Source organism: Trichosurus vulpecula, chromosome 5 (genome assembly GCF_011100635.1).
Source record: "Trichosurus vulpecula isolate mTriVul1 chromosome 5, mTriVul1.pri, whole genome shotgun sequence".
Taxonomy (NCBI): Eukaryota; Metazoa; Chordata; class Mammalia; order Diprotodontia; family Phalangeridae; genus Trichosurus; species Trichosurus vulpecula.
Genome location: NC_050577.1, coordinates 145,646,227 through 145,666,530, shown reverse-complemented (window position 1 = coordinate 145,666,530; position 20,304 = coordinate 145,646,227). Strand labels below are relative to the sequence as shown.

Below are 20,304 nucleotides of genomic sequence, written 5' to 3'. Positions count from 1 at the left end.
ATGAAGATTTTTCTAATGTGAAATTTCCTAGAATTGAATTTGAAACTATATTCAGTTTGAAACCACTTAGCCTACATATTGGAGACAAGTTTAGTATCATGATAAATCCCACATATTGTAGAAGTAGGCATTTTTTTTTTCGGTGATAGCTTATTGCAGTTAAACTTGGGAAATGTGTATATTTCTAATACAGGGAGCCATATCAAATGAATATGTTGTTGCAGACAATTTTTAAATGATATTGGGCTTAAAGACGACTGGATATTGTTTATTGGGTGGGTGGGTGAAAGTGTAACACAAAACCTTAGTACTTCTTTTTAAAAGATAAAAAACATGTGAAACCCAGCTTTATTTCAGGGAAGCCTTTACAACTATGATGGACGTTAAGTCTAAATGAAATGTATGTATGTTTCATTATATTGCTCTTAAGACTACTGAGGTGGCAGTTTAATTCTTAAAAACAATAAAATGGAAGCATAAATACTTATTTTGCCTAGATGCATTTTTACCAAATAGTGATATGCTTGGGACAATTCAGAATTTTCTTATTTACCTTGAACTTAACTTTCTGAGGCCAAATTTAATATTTCTTTGAATCTAAAAGGCAGCAATTCAGGTATTATAAATAACTTGTGTTGATGTATATGTTTATTCAAAACACAGTTTTTTTGGAGGGAAATTAAGTCTCTTCAGCATAAGATACCTGTTATTTTCAAAACCCATTTTTTCATTAAAATACCCCACAAATCTTGCACAAAATCATTAAGTAATAACATGATTGCATTTCCATGGTAGCCATATGGAGAAATAAATGTTAGAAATTTTTTCCTCCAAAACCCACAGGTTAAGTGACTAGTGTATTTTATTTAGAACTGGAATGTTTTGCTGTTATTAATTTATGGGGTGATGAGGGAGAGTCCGTGTGTGTGTGTTTCTGAATTCTTCAGGGTTATTTTTTATATCTTTAAAACCTCATCTTTAAACATTCCTGTGGTATCCCAAAGGGCAGCTAGATGGCGCAGTGGATAGAGCACTGGGCTTGGAATCGGGAATCTTCCTGACTTCTAATGTGGCCTCAACACTTAACTGGCTAAGCAGGTCTGGACAAGTCATTTAGCCCTGTTTGCCTTAGTTTCTCTTCTGTAAAATGAGCTGGATAAGAAAGTGGCAAGCCACTCAAGTATCTTTGCCAAGAAAACCCCAAATTGGGTCATAGAGTTGGACACCACTGAATAACAAGGGGTATCCCAAAGTGTTAATTTAGCTAACATCTCGGATTGATTCTTTTTGATGATCCCACCTCTAGAATGGACTGCTTGGAAGGAAAAAAATGGAGCAGAGTCAAGTTCAGCATCTTCCTCAATCAAAGTAGCAAATTGCTTCTTATTCCTCTATACCAGATGTGTAAAGTGGTATTCTTTTGATCATACTGTTGTGTGTGTGAACACATGGTTAAAACGGAAATGCCCACAACATAGATACAATTCAACAAGTGAATAATGTGTAAGACTAAAAGTGAAAAGTTATTTTACTATTTTCTCAGAACTAAGTATGTAGATAGATTTTTCAAGTCTCATGGTTTTGTCACTTGAATTTTCTAACATCAAGATGGGAAAATGATGTGTTTTATTTCCTAAAGTAATACTTTAAATTGTAATTCTTTCACCTCTATCACAGTTTTTGTTTTTAATTTAATTTTAGACTCCAGGGCCAGAACACAAATACAGAATAGAGAAAAGGAATGAAACATATCATAAACTTAAATATTGACATTTAAATACAAAGAAAGAAAAAAAGCATGTGTGCAGAGCAGAACGTAAGAGAGGATTCAAAAAATATAACTAGATTTTCATTTCTAGAAAGCCTGTATGATAAATGATACGTGTTGTGTTTGAGAATTGTCCATCTTTGATTCTTTATGAGCTTTCTTTTGTTTTCTGCTGTACACTTTTTTACTGTTCTTTTTTTTCTCCCTCCACCCCATCCCTGAAGGCTACAATAAAGTTTAGATATGTTTCTCTATAGCTATCAATCTATACATACATATATAGACATACACTTTCCCAAACATATTCTACTCCTGATCTTTGTTTTTATATTTGTGCATGTCTCTTGTTTCCCATCCCTCCTGATTCCTCTATTTTATTTCTACTGACTACCTTGCCCTCCTGTTACTTGCCTACCCCCCTCCAAGGATCCCTCCCCTGTCCTCCCATTCCCATAAATCTAAACACCCTTCTATACTTCCCTTTCACCTATTCCCTCATTTTCTCCTCTAAAACTCCCTCCCTTGCCCTCTCCCCCTCTCTATACCCCTACCATTTTACTCTAAATTTAGCAGACTTTTACTCTTCTAAATATATATAGTGTATTCATGTATGTATGTATGTATATGTGTATGTGTGTGTGTAGTTGCCTCTTAAACCCGTTTCCAATGAAAGTAGGTTTTACCAGAACTACCAGCCCTGCTCCCCCATCTAATTCCTCTGTATCCTTTCTTCCTCTTGTACCTCCTTTGTATAAAATACTTTTTTAGCTGTTTCTAAATGGTTTTACTTTTTAAATTCATATCATAGGTTTACGTCCCTCTTTCTTATGAGCTCGCCAATTATTAATAAGAATCTTAGACATACATTTTACATTACATAAAAGGTAAACAGTCTGTCCTTATGAATCCCTTATAGTCAGTCTTTGGTATGTACTTTATGTTTCTCTTGGTTCTTGTATGTCTAATATTGTATTAAGTTCTGGATTTTTTTTTTAAACAAAGTCTTGAAAGTCTGAGAGTTTATCTCTATCACTGTTTTAAACCTTTACATATTAAAATACCGGGTAAGAAGAGAATTTTAAATAGCCTCCACATTCAAGCTGCATTGGATTAAAATCCATTCTACACATAAAGATACATAGCATAGGTTCTATTACTTTACTTTTTTAAAAAAAGTTCAATTTTATTTCATTTTCAGTTCTAGATTCTCTCCCCACCTCACACTTCTCCCACCAGTTCAGAAGGCAAGAAATACAAAACCCATTACAAATAATGAAGTCATGCGAAGCAGATTTCTGCATTAGTCATATTTCAAAAAGGCAAGAAAAGGGAAAATTTTTGCTTCAGTCTGCACTCTGAATCTATCAGTTCTCTATCTGATGAAAAATGCTATCCACCTCCAGATGGAGAATTGATGGGCTCTATGACTTTCCTTAACAGTCTATTCAAGACTTTAAAAGGTTCTCCTTTATACCTAAGTATCTTCTCTTCTCTCTACCCCCTTTACTCATCGTTTGTCCAGTTTGAATAATCTGCTTCACTTCCTAGATATTAATTTCAACATCTTTAGTGATGTTTGTGGTATTTCTTTGATTTTCAAGTTCTTTAGTTATAGGACTGAGATGAGCAAATAGTGTTCAGTCTCATAAGGATCTGGCCCATGCTGATTTTAGTAGTTCTTTGCCCATGCTGATTTTAGTAGTTCTTTACCCATTTCTCTTTCTCTGTTGCTGTTCTTATGTCCTGGATCAGGATTTCTTTTTAAACAGTTAATACATGCATGATAAGTGATAAAATAAGATGAAAAGTCTAAGTTACTGGGCTTTCCAGAAAATAGCTGGTTGCAATAAGGTATAGTAGTCAACATGCCTCAACTCATTGTCTTTCTTTTGTATAATTACCTGTCCTTTCTCAAGTTTTCTTGACTCCCTGACGTAATCAGCATTGTTTGGTGGGTAGAGCCAAATTTAGCATCAAGAGCTGGATTCAGATTCTGACCTAGACACTAGTTGTGTCCCAGACAAGTCGCTTAACCTCTCTAGGCCTAAATGACTTCTGAGGTTCCTTCCAGTTCCAAATCTGTGATCCTATACCAGTGAAGATGATGATAATATTAGTAGCTAGCATTTACATAGCATTTTAATGTTTGCAAAGCGATTTACAGCTATCTTAGTCCTCACAATAATTCTGGGAGGTAGGTTATCACCATTTTACAGATGAGGAAACTCAGACAGAAATTAAGCGACTTGCCCAAGGTCAAACTGTTTCATGTTGGATTTGAACTTCAATTGCTAGGTGCAGTGCTCTGCCCACTGCACCATTAAATGCAAAGAAAAGAGGATCAGTCCAGTATTGGACTGGTACTGTACTGGGACTGGTACTACCACTAATTTGCTAAAGACTTTGGGCAAATCCCCCTCTCTGGGTGTGTTTTCATATCTATAAAATGAGGCTGGATTAGTTTGCCTCTAAGTTTCTGCTTTATCATCCTCTGAGTATGAGTATTTAAACTTTTTTTCCTTCAAATTTGTTTCCACCTGCATACTTTATTTCCTTCTCACACCTCTTTTTTCTCCCATATACAAGGATTTTTTAAAGATCACATCATTAAATTCCAGTGGGTTTTTTGAGACAAATGAGTACAATAGCTTATGAGTTCTATGAAATTAGTGTCGTCTAAATTTAGTATCTCCCCCGATATTAGCCAGTTTTCTGCATGTGAAGGGGGTTAATAACAGTGGCTTACATTTCTATAGTGCTTTAAAGTTTATAAGATGCTCTTTTCATGACAATATAGTGTGCTAAATGTAAGGTATTATCTCTGTTCTACAGATAGGGAAATAGAGGCAGGTTACATACCACAAGTCAGCATCAGGTCCAACCCAGGTCATTTGACTCCAGATCTACTAGTTTTTCCCCACTAAGCTATACTGCCTTTTACTAAATATTTGGTGAATTGGTTGGAGAACAACCTTGTTCTGCAGTTTCTTAGTTAGCAAAAGCAACAACTGATGACCAACTGGCAGATTAACACACAGTTCAGCCCTCCCATCCATCATTAGGAAAGGCAACTCCTGTGCAGATGGGGCCAGCTATCTCCACCAATTGTGCTGTACCCCCACCCCTTCTCAAGACAAGCCAACCTAACTGAAGCAGCAAAGCCTCAGGAGGGAGAGATAGGAAGCAGCATGTGCCCAACAAATCAAACCATTGCTACCACCTTGGCAGTCAGTCATTTCTCCTCAGACCCTGCTGGAGACAGCCCAGGACTCTAAACCCAAGAGCCTTGGGAATGCAAATGCTTCAGAATTACCATCTGCTTTGCCACTGCACCCTAGGGACCACGGGACCTTTCCATTTGTCTTGCATTGAAAACCTTCCATGTGTGTTGTCTCCCTTATTAGAATGTGAGCTCCTTGAAAGCAGGTCCTGTCTGTATATCCCTAGTGTTTAAGACAGTGCTTTATCCATAATAAGCACTTAATAAATGTTTTTCATTCAGTCATTTGCTCCCAGTCCTGCTTAAGAGACACAGGAAAAATGGTAATTGCTAAGAGTGAACCTAGGAAGACTCCCACTATCTGATCAAATGAATTGGAAAGTGACAAAACCTGAAATCCATGTTCCACATAATTTTAGTTGGCAAAGTTGAGGGCTGATGCCTTGTAGCTGCAGTGATTATTTGATGCTCCCAGGATGAGAGCTTTCACGTTTTTTTCCTTCACTCATTTTTCTTTTTGCTATTTGAAGAAGTCTGCCCCCCTCCATCAATTCAAAAGACATGTTAATTTATCCTTTTTGAAATAGCTCTTTATAGAATTCTGATCATTTATTATTTTTAATTTCTGATTAACATGACCAGTGTGAATTACCCATTTCCTTTTTATATCTCCCTAAATTAAAATTTTAAGTTTTTTAGCCCTGTTTAGTAACTGAACTAATTAAAAATTGGGAACAAAAATTAGAAATGTGCACCTAAATGGTTGAGAATTTATACTTGTATGGAAAAAATGCCTTTGTGTTTTTACTGCTGCTGTATTTACTATAGAGAGAGGACCAAATCAGCTTGAAGAGCAGAAAGAACACTGGATTTAGAATATAAGGACTTCATTTTGAGTTCTGGTTCCACCACTTATTGCCATTGTGACTATGGCTAAGTGATTTCACCTGTCTTGCCTTCTATTTCCTCATCTGTAAAATGTGAGGTTTGTATTAGCTGATCTCAGGTCACCCAGGTAATTAACTGCTTCTGGTCAGGTTAGTTTTGCGTAAAAATATACTGTGCCTCAATCTCAGTAGAAGGATGAACTCCAGTGTTGATGGGTCAATGTCTTCTAGGAATATTTCAGAAGCAACTTAATTCTCATGATTTTTTTTTAAATCACAATGGGACAGTGAAGAACTTTACAGATAGGCCACGAAACTTTTCTTTCTTCCTCTTTAAGACTTTAAAAAGAAATTTATAATGACAAACCAAGCTTCTGTGCAACTGAAAGGATTTGTAAAAGCAAAGCTATACTTTAAGGTCTGGGGTTATAAATTACAGAATTCAAAGCAGTTGTGTAAATGCATTATTATAAAGGTGTATAAATTACAGGGTCCAAAGCAATTGTGTAAATGCATTGTAAAAACCCTTACACACAAAGACAGTGACTTGGATCAGAATCCATCAGCACAATATAAATACAAACATATGTACATAATTATTTCCTTTTTTCTCAGATAAATCTATAAAATAAAAAATTAAGAGTATTTATATCATTTTATAGTAGACATGTGAAAAATAAACTATATTAGAGCAATCTTGTTCCAAAGATTGAAACAATTCCATGTAGTAAAAATATTCTTCATATGATGTATGAACATATTGATGATTGTCTGGATATAAAGTTGTTCTCTACTGGACAGTCTGATAAAGAGCTCCCTGAATTTTATTTGGATTATAATTTTGTCTCCATGGATACCTGAAAGAAAGAAAGGCTTATTTTAATATAAGGCATGTCGAATTTGAACAATTTCCATGATTGAACATTGTACTTATGTTTAGAGCAGGGCTAGGCAGCCCAGTTTAACCAGGATCATTAATAAATGTCCACAACATTTTTTATTTTTCTTAAATGTCAATGCCCACCCATGTTCCTCTGTTGTTAGTTGGTTAACTGTATCTGTACCTGGGGCAATCTAGGTTGAGGGATAGCTTGTAAAAGGGGCATTTATGCTAGAGGAGGCTGTCCATCCCCGGATAGTGTAGCCCTTGCCTCTCTTGGGGTTGATGAGAAAGGTGGGTTTTATGGCAATAGCTCTGGGTATAGTAATGCCACATGCCACTGGAGGACTTCTGATGGTCACTGTGAGTGGGAAGGCAGTATGACCTCCTCCTTAGTGCTCTGGGACGAAACACTGTTTATATTAATTTCTGGCAATGTTGGTTGGATCTGCCTTATGTATGTATTTATATTATATTATATTATATATTTATATTATATATAATATATATAATATATATTATATTATATTATATTATATTATATTATATTATATTATATTATATTATATTATATTATATTATATTATATTATATTATATTATATTATATTATATTGTATTATAAATGACAGATTTTCTCCCCTTCACCCTTTGCTTCTGAAGGGTATTACATAAAACCCTTAGTAGTTTGTCTACATTGTAACATGGAACCTTTCTTCTGAAATGGTTGAAGTTTTCATTTATTCTGACCAAATCTCTCTGAGAAAGGGTGGGTGGTATATTACTTTTCAAAGATGGGGAGGTTGCTTTAAATAGTTGGTAGCAAAGCCAGAGATTAGACCCCGGTGTTTCTGACTCCTGTTCAGTGTTCACACTCTCCTAGAACCCTGAAGCTAAACCTCCTACCTGTGTTAATTTAGTGACAGTTCAGAAGCCAGCCACCAGGGGGAGGAATTTTAAGTTCTTAATATTTTCAGTTTCATAGCACCTATTTCTTAAACCTCCTGTCTCTTTAAAAAAAAAATAGCTATTGATTTTTTTTCATCATTTTCATTTTGAAATATGTTTCTCCTCCCTTCTCTTGCCCAGGGAACCATCCCTTAGGGCAAAGTGTAAAAAAAAGGAGGGAAAAAAACAGTTCAGCAAAACTAACCCACACATCAAATCAATGTGGTGGTGTATGCAATGTTCCACACTCACACATAGTCCTGCACCTCCTCTTCCAAGGATAGAGGGAAAAATGCATATTCTCATCTCTCCAGAGCCAGGGTCAGCCATTCTCCCCTCCGCGTTTATTTTTGCCTAAACCTCTTAATAATAGTTCTCCCAACTCAAGGAATTATTTTAAGGGTAAGCATATCCTACAAAGTTCCATTTCCTGTTTGAACTCTGCAATAGAGTGGGTGATCTGGGTTTGAGTCCAAGCTCCATCCTTAATTGGACCTCCAGTTCCTCAGTTTCCTTATCTTTAGAATGGAGATAGTAACACCTACCTTATCTCTTAGGAATGTTGTGAGGCTGCAGGGAGATAATAGTTGGCAAGCACTTTGAAAAATGATATTGCAGGTTATTACTAGAAATTCAGTGGCATTATTTTCTATACACTTGGCAGTGATTTGGGTTTAGTGTTTGCAAATAGTTCCCTGGAGATCGTGTATTAAAAATAACTGATATGGTGCTTTCGGATTTGCTTTATGCACATTATATTATTTTATCCTCACAACAACCATATGAGTTATATTCTATTATTATCCTCATTTAACAGATGAAGAAACTGAGGTACAGAAGGATTAAATGACTTGCCTAGGGTCACACAATGAGAACATAGCAAGGTAAGGTTTGAACTCAAGGCTTCCTGATTCCAAGTCCAGTGTCCTATCCGCTATCAACATTACCTCTCCATCTTTCAAGAACAAAGCACGGAGGGCTTGTAGAAAATCCAAAGGACTTGTCCTTTGTTTGGTTCTTAATACATTTCTGCCTCTGATTTCCTGAAGTTTGTTAGTAAAGGGCAAATGATCCTCCTTGGAGCTATTTCACATGGGAATTATCCGTCAATTCCTGGCAGTTGAGCCTTACCTGGTAGTCCCTGTTGCGTAGTCCTCCATTTGTGTTTATAGTAAAATCAGCTTTCATTTCTTTCTCCTGAGATAAAAAGAAATTACAGGTTACAAGGCAAGCAGAAATTTCTCTTTATTTTAAAATACACAATTTTCAAAATGGTCAAGTTTAATTCCTAGAGACTACTGTAATCTCTTAAATGAACTCAATGTCAATATTTTCTTCTAATGTTAAAGTTGCTAGGGATTATTACTTACCTGATTGTGGTTGTACTTTGAAATCATGTAGTTCTTTTTCATCCAGATGTGCAAAATGGCATCATGAATTGTCAGGAAAAATATTGAGCTCTGGACTTCCTGGTCAAAAAAGCCACACCGTTCAAGCTTTTCTACAAAATCATCTGAATGGAAACAAAATGAAAATGTATAAGGAAAACAAGAGTTTGAACACAAAGTCCTTTTATTAAGGTGGCTTTAGACATAGACACTTTTTGCAAATATTTCATTTGTCATTGATGTCGACTGAAGTTTTGATGTCTCGCTACGCTCTGGCAATAATAACTCGTATTTTTCTAAGGTTTTATGGTTTACAAAACACTTTTCTCACATCCACCCTGTGATGCAGGCAGCCTGTATTATTACTACCATTTTACAAATTAGGAAAATGGCATTTTACAGATGAGGTTGAATGACTTGCCCGCGGTATCATCACTGATAAAGTGTCAGAGCAGACTCCAGACCCTTCTACAGAGTTTCTGTCCCAAAGTCCATAATGCTTTCCCATGGCACCATACAGCTAGCTAGGATAGCACTAAACCATTAGCCCACTATGACAATAGCTTCTGCTTCTAGAGGACATAGGAACACATTTGTTAAATCCTCTCATTCACGTGACAGTAAGGGTGAGAACGGCATGAGAATAGTTTCTTTTGGTGACTCAAATAAGTCAGCATCCTTTTGTACAGATGACCTTGCCGATTGAATGGTTTCAATGCTGAATTTTGCATTCGGCTTGTATTTTTGCTTTAGTTGAAAGAGCAAACCACAGCCGGCCTGCCTGACCGTATGTGAGGATTCTTTGCTGCCTCACCTCCTTTGTCAGTTCCAGCTACAAAGATTTCAGTTGCTCACCTTGTAGGCCCATTTCTTCAAAGGCTGGGTTATGTTAAGGGCCAGATCCATTGTTTGGCACTTGACTCCCTTGTCTTTGGAGGGCTTTGTTTTTGTAAGCAGGGTAGTTGCATGCCCTGATCAATTAGTAGCAAGCGGAAAGAGGTTACTAATTACAATGAAAACTTAACACTGTGCTGATGTTGCATTCCCCTTAAGACTTCCATCAGAGTGCTAAGGGCAAAGAGAGTGTTTGTTTTGCGTGCTAGCCTATGCTACCTTTCTAAATTAGGACTCTCAAACTAGAAAACTGTACTTAGGGACTCACTAAATGCAATTAAGAGATTCACTGATTTATTTAACAAGCATTTAGTAAGCACCTGTTGCTTGCAGAGCACCATGCTAGTTTGGGAAGATAGAAAATTTAAAGGAGATTTAGTTCCCTGTCCACAAGGAATTTGCGGTTGAGTAGTGATACCATGAGGGTGATACCATGACGGAATGAGAGGCCAGCACACTCTGGGGTAAGTATTACTTTTGTCCTTTCCAAGGAAGGGACACATTCTCCCTCTTGGGAAGGGGAAGTGCCAGTGATAATGCTCACCCCAAAGAACGAGGCCCACCCGGTCTGAGGTTTATGAGTATTATAATGATATTATACAGGGGTTATTGTCTTTATCTTTCCCCCAGAAGAAGACATCTTTCCCCTGGCAGAAAACGTCTTTGATGTTCAAGTTGAGATTTTCAGGTTATAGCAACCCAAAGGAAAAATTCATAGGAGTAAGACATGCTTTGTGGCCAGGGAATTCTCAGAAATTATGTCTGAATATCATGTACTTAAAAAGAAAAAAAAAACAGTTACAAATTTTATATCCATGTTCCTAGGAGTGTCTTCATATATTCTGCCCATGTAGTAGGCCTGATTAAAAAAACTAAATAATGATTAAATATAATGTTTTTTAAAGAATTTCAAGTTTCCAGCCCACTAATTACTTTTATGTCTGTTGTTAATCATGAGCATTTTCATTATTCTTAATGATCCTTTGAAATCCTTTTTTTAGCTGTGCTAATGTTATTTTTTTTTAAAGCATAGGATAAAATTTACTTAATGGTTTTTGTAGGACCACCTGCTATTTAGGCCCTTCCGTTTTTCCTCCCATTAGGATGATACCTGTTCCTTTTTTACTGTGTTCAGAATAGGCAGTGGGCCAATTAAATGAAGGGTGAAAAAAAGAAAGACAACTCACCGTCAGTCCCAACAATATATACATCCACATCAATCCTGAGAAAGCCTTGCAAAATCTGTGAAACAGAAAGCATGTTTTACTTAAGAGGACAATTTGATGTCAGAAACTTAAAGAGAACAATGGTGATTATACCTTTTGGGAGATATACAGCTATAAGAACTTTTGCATAGTGAGTGCATCTAAATGAGTAGGTCATAGCCAGGGGACAAATTTCCAGGCTGGGGAGGAAAAAAATAAAGCTAATAGGAAAAGTGTGCCTGTTTAATAAGAAGAAACTAAAAATAGTGTCTAATAGTTTGTGGGTATAGTACATGGGAAAAATTTCCAATTAAGTTTCTTTTTAAATAAGTTTTTTTAAATTGGAGGCTCAACAAAGATCTGTATATTATTTAAAAGCAAGTAGACACCTACAAAAAACATTCAGCAATGTATCAAATTTTCGCCATTCCTATCCACGAAAACCGGCTAGAACTATCATATGAAATCATTTATGTTCTCAATGTGTCAGTTTCCTCAAGTCTAAAATGAGAGGTTGTTGGAATGACGGAATAACCTGAAGCCCTTCCAGCCCTAAATCTGATTCAACAATTCTGATTGTATTTAACACATTTTTGCAAACCTTAAAGTATTATATAAATGTCAGCTATAATTTACCACCCCAATCTTAAACACTTTCAAATCTTCCAACTCCCTAGATCCTTAGGCTGAGAGGTCTTACCAACAGCTCCAACAAAATATACATCAAGGCATGACTAGGGCTAAATTGGACCAGAAAAAAATGTTGTTTATTCTGGTTATCTGTCATTCATTACATGTATCATCGTTAACAATCTGACAAACTTCTTGGATACAGGGTACCATGCTTTAGGTGTTAGAGTTGTCAAAAAATATAAGTCTCCTTGGATGAGCCTAAACAAACGTTAACCTCAAGGGTAGGGTAAAATTGAAGGAATCCAAATTTATTTACACTTTATAGGTCTGACCCTCATAAACACAGGTTGAAAACCCAGGTAAAAAGGAGAAAAAAGGGCAGAACTTGTAACATTTTCTTTAACCCTAGATATAATTTGGGCTAAGCATGTTATCTCTTTAGTGCTAAAAAAAAAAAAACCCTTGAAGGAAAATAGATCTCAGAATGTGATGATTCTCTACAACAACAGGCTCAAACGGTAGAAAACTATTGACTGAAAAAAGCCACGTTTCTACAGGGCCGCACCAAACCTCCTCTGCTTGTACTAGCATTTGGTTACAGTAGGAATGACTGGGGTATTTTTCCTTGGGGCCATGACTTTTAAAGGCTGGGGATTGAGATTTGTCGATCTTTACCCTGGGTGGGGTGGGGGGGCTGGAGTGTAGGGGAGATGTGTGTTGTAAATTTGTGAAAAACTCTTGAGGCAAGAAGCAAGGGTAGTGGTCTCTGGAGGATGGAAGCACTCACATTTATCTGGCTTTTGAAAGGTTACCAAGTATCTACCCCCTTGACAACCTGGGGAGGTAGGTGGCATTAAGTGTTAGTCTCACTTTAGAGACAAGAAGACTGAAGCCCAGAGGAAGGAAATGATTTCTCCAGTGTTATATTAAATATCAGGCTTTGATCCTACATAGGCTCTTTCCTGGGCAGGTAGGTAGCTCAATGGTTAGAGTGCTGGGCCTGGAGTCAGGAAGACTCATTTTTCTGTGTTCAAATCTGGCCTCAGATACTGACTAGCTGTGTGACCCCGGGAAAGTCAGTAAACCCTGTTTGCCTCAGTTTCCTTCGCTGTAAAATGAGCCAGACAAGGAAATGGCAAACCACTCCAGTATCTTTGCCAAGAAAACCCCAAATGGGGTCATGAAGGGTTGGACGTGACTAAAAAATAACTGAACTAGGTCCTTTACACAACTCCAGTGTATTTTGCAATATTCCCTGTTAGGCCTTTACTTGATTACTTTTCCCTTTGAAATTACAGAGAAAAGCACTGGACCCTTAGTTTCAGTGGACTATGGGGAACTCCTGAGTGAGGAAACTTCATTCACTAGTGCAAGTTAGTGACTTTTCTCCAACTTCTACTCTTAGATCATTGCCTAAACTAGAGCACTGAAAAGTTAAGTGACTTGCTCAGGGCCACACAGCCAAGATATGTCACAGGCAAGACTGGAACCCTACCTTTCCAGGGCAGCTCTAGCCACTATTCCATTCTGCTTTTCTTAAGATTATGTTGCTATGTGTCTGACTCTTTGTGACGCCATTTGGGGTTTTCTTGGCAAAAGATGCTGGAGTGGTTTGCCATTTCCTTCTCCAGCTCATTTTACAGATGAGGAAACGGAGGCAAACAGGGCTAAGTGACTTGCCCAGGGTCACACAGCTAGTCAGTGTCTGAGATCGGATTTGAACTGAGGAAGATGTCTTCCTGACTTCAGTCCCAGCATTCTAGCACCACCTAGCAGCCCATTCTCACAATCAAATACACTCAAAAGGAGGCTACCCTAGGGGGGAAAAAGGAAAGGAATCATTTGTTCATTTGCCAAACAAAGGCAATGTTCTCATCCTATGATGTTTCTCTCTTTAAAGCATAAGAAAAACTATTTTTGGAGCATCCTTTCTGGAAGCAAAGTTTATGCCTATAACCATGGCTCCATTAGCTTTATTATATATCAAAATATACATCGTATATATACACAGAGTCAGTTCTGCTATAATGTGTTTCAAAAACATGAATTTGTTCAATAAAATCGATACATTAGGGGGCATTTTGAGCATAACTCAACTTTCAAGATTGTTTCTGTTCAATTTCTTTTTTGAGAAGCAGTAAGAAAACATAGAAAATGGCACCATGTTCACAATAATTTACAAGCTACAACCTTTGTGACACCCACTTCCAGAAGCAAAATTCAGATCTTTGTCAAAGTAAAGTGCTGTATGTCTTCTGGGGCAGTAGGAGCTGTGTGGGCAAAGGAGGGCTAGGCTTGCCCTAACTCCTTCCTCACCCTTCTGCCTTGGCTTTGTGCAGCCCAGCCACAATTTATTGTGGTATTTATGCATTTCTTAACCATTTAACATGTAAGAAACTATGCTGCCATTTTTATCTTTTTTATATATTCCTGCTGAAGTTTTTGAGGGCTACTCCTCTAATCCCATTTCCTCCATAAACTCCGTGGTTTTTTTTTTTAATGGTGGAATTTTTTAATGGTGTTTTTTGGGAACTTATATATGTCCCGTTATAGCAGAACTACCTAGATAGGTAGATTGGGGGGAGAGGGGTAAAGGGGAGAGAAAGATTTAAATTACCGATTTAAGGCCCCTCATCGAAGAAGTATCAACGAAGGATACAGCAGAAAAGTCAAGAATGAGGCTGTGGAGGTTGATTTTGGGAACTTCAATGTTGAGAGGAAGGTCTGAGTTCCAGTCTATATGAAAAGGTAGATCTGAAGTCTCGATAGGCTTATCCAGTTCTTCTATGTGGTTGTTATCTAGCTCATCATCGGAGTCTTTGAAGCCATCAGCAGTATATATGAATCCTTTCTGCAGGGTGGAAAGGCAAAATAAATGCACAATATATACATACATACATATATTTGATCTATGTGTTTTCCTTATCTGGAATCAAGAAAGAAGATTATTTAAGTTAATAGTAGTCTGCCAATCACCAAGCACATATTAAGTGCCAAATGCTGGTCTAGCGACTGGGCAATACAAAGACGAAAATGAAACCATTTTTGCTCTCAAGAAGCTTGTGGTCTTGAGGAAGGAGACAACAAATACACACACAAAGACACACATACACAAACTATATATATTTATACATGTACACACATATACATGCACACGCACACACCATACATATACATATATCTTTATATATATAGGGGTACTGACAAATTATATGCAAAATAGAAGCATTTGGGGGAGACAAGATGAGCAACTGGGAGGCGTTGAGAAAAGTTGCACATAGACAGTGACACTCAAGCTGAGTTTTAAAGAAAGGTAAGGATTGCAAGAGGAAGAGGTAAGGAAGGAGGGCATCCAGGAATGAGAGACAGCCAACATAAAGGCATGGAGATAGAAGACAGGAAGGAAGGAAGGAAGGAAGGAAAGAAAAAAGAAAGGAAGGAAGGAAAGAAGAAAGGAAGGAAAGCATTATGTGTAAGGGACAGTAAAAAGGCTAGTTTGCTTTTTGCCATAGTGTATATGATGGGGAGTCCTGCATAATAAGTCTGGAAAGGTTGTGTATGTTCAAGTTATGAAGAACTTTAAATACCAGAGCAGTTTATATGTGATAAGAGAAGTAATAGGGAGCCATTGGAGTTTATTGAGTAAGGGAGTGTGTTTAGCAAAATAATGTTGACGGCTGTGTGGTTTTGAGAGGGGAGAGACTTAAGCCAGGGGGGAGACCAAATAGAAGCTATTGCAGTAGTCCAGGTGAGAGGTTATAGGGTTCTAAGTTAGGTTGGTAATAAAATCTTAAGTATTTATTTGAAAATGATAAACTGTCATCTAATCTGCAATGGATATTTGAGAGGAAAGAAAGGAATATTTGTGCTGATCTTGAAATTAGGAGGTTGTTCTGGTGGTGGTTCAGTTGTGTCTGACTCTCTGTGACCCCATTTTGGGCTTTTCTTGGCAAAGATACTGGAGTGGCTTGCCATTTCCTTCCCCAGCTCATTTTACAGGAGAGGAAACTGAGGCAAACAGGTTTAAGTGACTTGCCCAGGGTCACAGAGCTAGTAGTGTCTGAGGCTGGATTTGAACTCATGAAGATGGGTCTTCCTGATTCCAAACCCATTGCTGTACCCACTGTGCCACCTAGCTGCCTGAAATTATGAAGACTGAAGTTCAGCTCTTGCCTTTGGTATCAGCTTGGGAACATGGAGATTAATGAGGCTAAAATCTTGAAACGTAACTACTAAGCTTTCAGTTAAACTGTACAGCTCTATATATTACATATAATATGACCAAAGCACTTACTGGTGTTATTTGCAATTGTCCCTTCTTCACCAACTTTCGGATTTTCTTCAGGGCTTTGTTACGCTTTCGCAAAATTCTAGCTGGCTTAAAACCAACCTGAAAAATATATCATTGGATTACATACCTGCCAATATACATTGTGCTTCTCGTGTAGTTCATTTCTAAATACTTTGATTTCAGTTGGGTTGAAGGATAAGGACAAGTAATGAAGAGAGCTCCCCTCTCCAAAAAAAACCCATTTTTTAGAAAAAATGTTTCTTAAGAAGATTGGAGATACCATCCTGGGACAGAGCAGTTGTCTATCGAGCTTGGTATTCTGGCTCAAACAATAACCCAAACTTCCCTTTAGTAACCTGTTTTGATCTACCATCCATCAATTCATCCACGATCAAAGTACTGATTCCCACATATATACCTTCTTCATCTGTAAAATGAGGAAGTTGGACAAGAGCATTTCTAAGATCCATTCTAGTTTTAAATCCCACAATCCTACTTAAATTAAATACTACTTCCTTTCATTCATCCTAAAAGAGAACTCCTTCAAACTTCGAAGAGTGATGCCTAGCCCTAGTCATTTTAAATCCATCACCAGAAGGTAGGTCACTCACTAGGTGGTAAATTATTTTGGCCGTAGCAATTCACTAAAATGTCTACTAAGACAGGAAGAGATTGGGGCCTTTATGGGGAAGGCAGCGGGGGTGGGGTGAGGAGGAGTGGGAAGGAGAATAAATCATATTAGTGAAATATTGAATAATTGGCTTTCATTATTCTAGGTTTCTCATTTGTTATATGATTATATATATGTGTGTGTGTGTGTGTGTGTGTGTGTGTGTGTGTGTGTGTGTATGTATGTATGTATACATTTAACAAACTGTGGCCTCACCTATATTGACAAAACCAGTGTATCCGGGTAACTTCTCAGTGTTACGGTCATAAACGTGTGTCTTCGCTGACCCTTTGCCTTTCCCTTTCCCTCAATACTTCAATGATCCTTACAAATGTTGCTCCATCTCGCTCAGGGGAAGGGCCAATGGGAATGCTCCTCAACGGTATGTTGATACACCCAACCCATGCTCTACGGCTATAGGACTTAGTTTTAGATGGAATCTAAGAAGGTTCTTCACAGAATGTTAAGAGACCTTAAAGATCATTATGGAGGGAGCATGGCTACAGTGGAAAAGACACTGGCTCTGAAATGAGAGGACTTAGATTTAAATTCCACCTGATACAATAGGTAATGATTTTTGTTCAGTCATTTCAGTCACATCTGACTCTTCATGACTCCATTTGGAGTTTTCTTAACAAAGATACTGGAGTGGTTTGCCATTTCCTTCTCCTTCCTCCTTCCTTCTCTGGCTCGTTTTACAGATGAGGAAACTGAGGCAGAATGACTTGCCCAGGATCACACAGCTAGTAGTCAATGTCCTAGGCCACATTTGAACTCAGGTCTTCCTAGCTCCAGCCCCAGCAATCTATCCACTGCCTGCCTAGCTGTCCAGGTAAATGATTAGTGTGAATTATAATCCCTTGAAGAAGTCACATTATCTGAATTTGCACTACATTATTTCTATTGGGCTGGAACCAATGACCGTGTTTTGCATCATTATAACTTCAAATACATATGACCACTTTAGGGGACTTTTTTTTTAACTAATTGAGACCTGGCTATTTTACCTGTTGGACTCTGGGCAAATCTCTTAACCTCTTTAGACCCCAGTTTCTTCACTTGTAAAATGGGTAAGCTTCTTGATGTCTCTGAGGTCCTTTCCAGTACTGGATATGTGATCAAGTCCAGTCTTTTTCTTTTATTACAGATGGGCCAAAGAGATTGAAGCCCAGCATAGTAGGTCATTGGCATTGGGGTCAGAGGATCTAGTCTGAATCTCTATTCTTTTATTTCTGACATCAGAAATATTGGGCAAGTTTCTTTATCTCTCTGGGCCTAAGATTCCTCACTTGTAAAATGAAGAGTTTGGAATCTCAGAGATCTAGAGCTGAAAGAGCTTCCAGCTCTCAATCTTTATAATTTGCCCAGAGTCACATAGCAAATAAACAACAAAGCAGTATCTCCTCGATTTTATAAGACTTAGAACCAGATGAATCCTTTGAGAACATCTAGTACAATCCCTTCATTTTATAGATGAAGAAACTGGGGCCTGGAGAAGAGAAATAACTTGATACAGGATCAATACAAAGCTGAATCAGGATTCAAATCCAGATCTTCTGTTCTTTCCCCCATGCTACCCTACTTCCTGAAACCATGTCTTTTGTTGCCAACTTCTGTGTCTTTTTCCATTACCCAACACTACCTACCATAATGTATTTAGTAGTACGAATAGTCATACTGGGTTCGTGTGTGTGGGAAGACAATTGACAAAGATTCTATCAGTCTTCTCTCATGCATATGGTGCCAAAATTCTAAGTTCCCCTATTGAGTGAGACTCACTAGGAAAATCCCCATTGTCCTATAGTTGAAGCTTATAGATTGTATACTTTGCACCTCTTGAGGAAGCATAATGTCATGGAAAAGTCAACATGTAACAAGTATTTATTTACTTCTAGATGAGGTGCAAACAGAATTTTAAGACTAGAAAAGGCATTAGGAACTCCGATTCTTCATCTTTTTTTTTGTTTTGTTCGTTCAGTTGTTTTTCAGCCATGTCCAACTCTCCATGACCCCATTTGGGGTTTTCTTGGCAAAGATACTAGAGTGGTTTGCTATTTCTTTCTCCAGCTCATTTTACAGATGAGAAAATTGAGACAAACAGGGTGAAGTGACTTGCCCAGGATCACACAGCTAGGAAGTATCTGAGGCCAGATTAGAACTCAACAAGATGAGTCTTCTTGACTTCAGGCCCAGCACTCTATCTATCCACTGTGCCACCTAGCTGCCTACTGTTCATCATCTGTGACTATTAAAACAAAATGGTGGTGGTGGTGGTGATTCCTAGAGTTAAAATTACACTTCCTGTGCTTCCCCTACCCATCACACGACCGTCACTTAATATACATTGTTATTATGACAAGTAGCAGGGATGTATTCAAATATCAAATACTCCTTTGTTGTTTCTGGATCGCTTACTTATTACTTATCCTGGGTTCAATAAGGAATTGGCTAGGGAGACAGCAACAAAATCCAGAATGACAAAATCATACTATAATACTGTTCCCTACAGAACACAACTCAGCATAAGATGATTCCATCATGAACCCTATTTAGAGGACTTTTTTTTCCCTGAAAAACCAAAAGAACCCTTTTGTAAGGTATTCTTGCCTATGAGGCAGTCTCACAACATGGACCCTGGGGATAGTGATGTAGCAAAGCTCCCAAATGCTAGAATCTACTGTGCTTTCTGTTTTGTTAAGAAGCAGAATAATTTTTTTTCTGGAATTTAGAAGAATAATGGTAAATATACGTAAGTATGTTTTTAAGACACATCAAAACTTACAGCATCAATAAGTTTTCTCTTGAAGAAACCAATATTTGCAAAATAGAGAGGAGATGGACATCTGAAAATCTTCACACCCTCTGTCTCATAAATCTATATGAGAAAAACATGAAATTAGTTTCTGAATATAATTTGTAGGAATTAAGCACAAGTTAACATCAAAAATATATCAAACAAAACAGAAAATTTCTTACCTCAGGGTAATCTTTTCTGTTCTTATAGATGTCACTTCTTCCAACATTGGCCAATATGCTACATTTTGGGCTATAAATAAATTAGCATAAAACGAATAATATGACATATTAGAACTAAGTCTGTGGTCTAAAAATTTATGTCTTTATGCCTTATTATAAATGACCCTTTGAGGACAGGAAATATGTTTTCCTTTTCTTCTTCTTTAGAGAGGTAACTTAGTGTAAGAGGTAACTTAGTATAATGGAAAGAGTGCTACAGTCAGGGGAAACTAGGGTTCAAATCCTGACTCTGACACTTTCTAATTGGTAAATCATTTAAACTCTCTAAGCCTTGGTTTCCTCAACTTTAAGACAGAGATAATGATACCTCTTGTACCTAACTTACAAGATTGTTTGGAAGATCAAATCAGATAATATGTTAACGCTATGTAAATGTCAGTTATTATGGTTATTTTGAGTTTTTTCATGCAACACAATACTTTTTCTTAGTTGTAAAATGGGGTTGATAGGCATTGTGGTGCAGTGGAAGGACCACAGGATTTGGT

General features: G+C 37.5%; 1 protein-coding gene across 1 annotated transcript in view; it reads right to left on the bottom strand.

The window, feature by feature from the left end:
• Positions 1-6,668: 6,668 nt before the first annotated feature.
• SLC26A3 (solute carrier family 26 member 3) overlaps positions 6,669-20,304 on the bottom strand; it is a 36,202-nt gene continuing 22,566 nt past the window's right edge. The window contains exons 13-20 of the mRNA XM_036761063.1: positions 19,760-19,829; positions 19,566-19,658; positions 16,117-16,212; positions 14,440-14,673; positions 11,172-11,226; positions 9,073-9,215; positions 8,834-8,899; positions 6,669-6,732 (exon numbers count right to left, since the gene is read on the bottom strand). Coding sequence (XP_036616958.1) covers positions 6,709-6,732; positions 8,834-8,899; positions 9,073-9,215; positions 11,172-11,226; positions 14,440-14,673; positions 16,117-16,212; positions 19,566-19,658; positions 19,760-19,829 — 781 coding nt within the window. The 3' untranslated portion in view covers positions 6,669-6,708. The remainder of the gene's footprint in view (positions 6,733-8,833; positions 8,900-9,072; positions 9,216-11,171; positions 11,227-14,439; positions 14,674-16,116; positions 16,213-19,565; positions 19,659-19,759; positions 19,830-20,304) is intronic.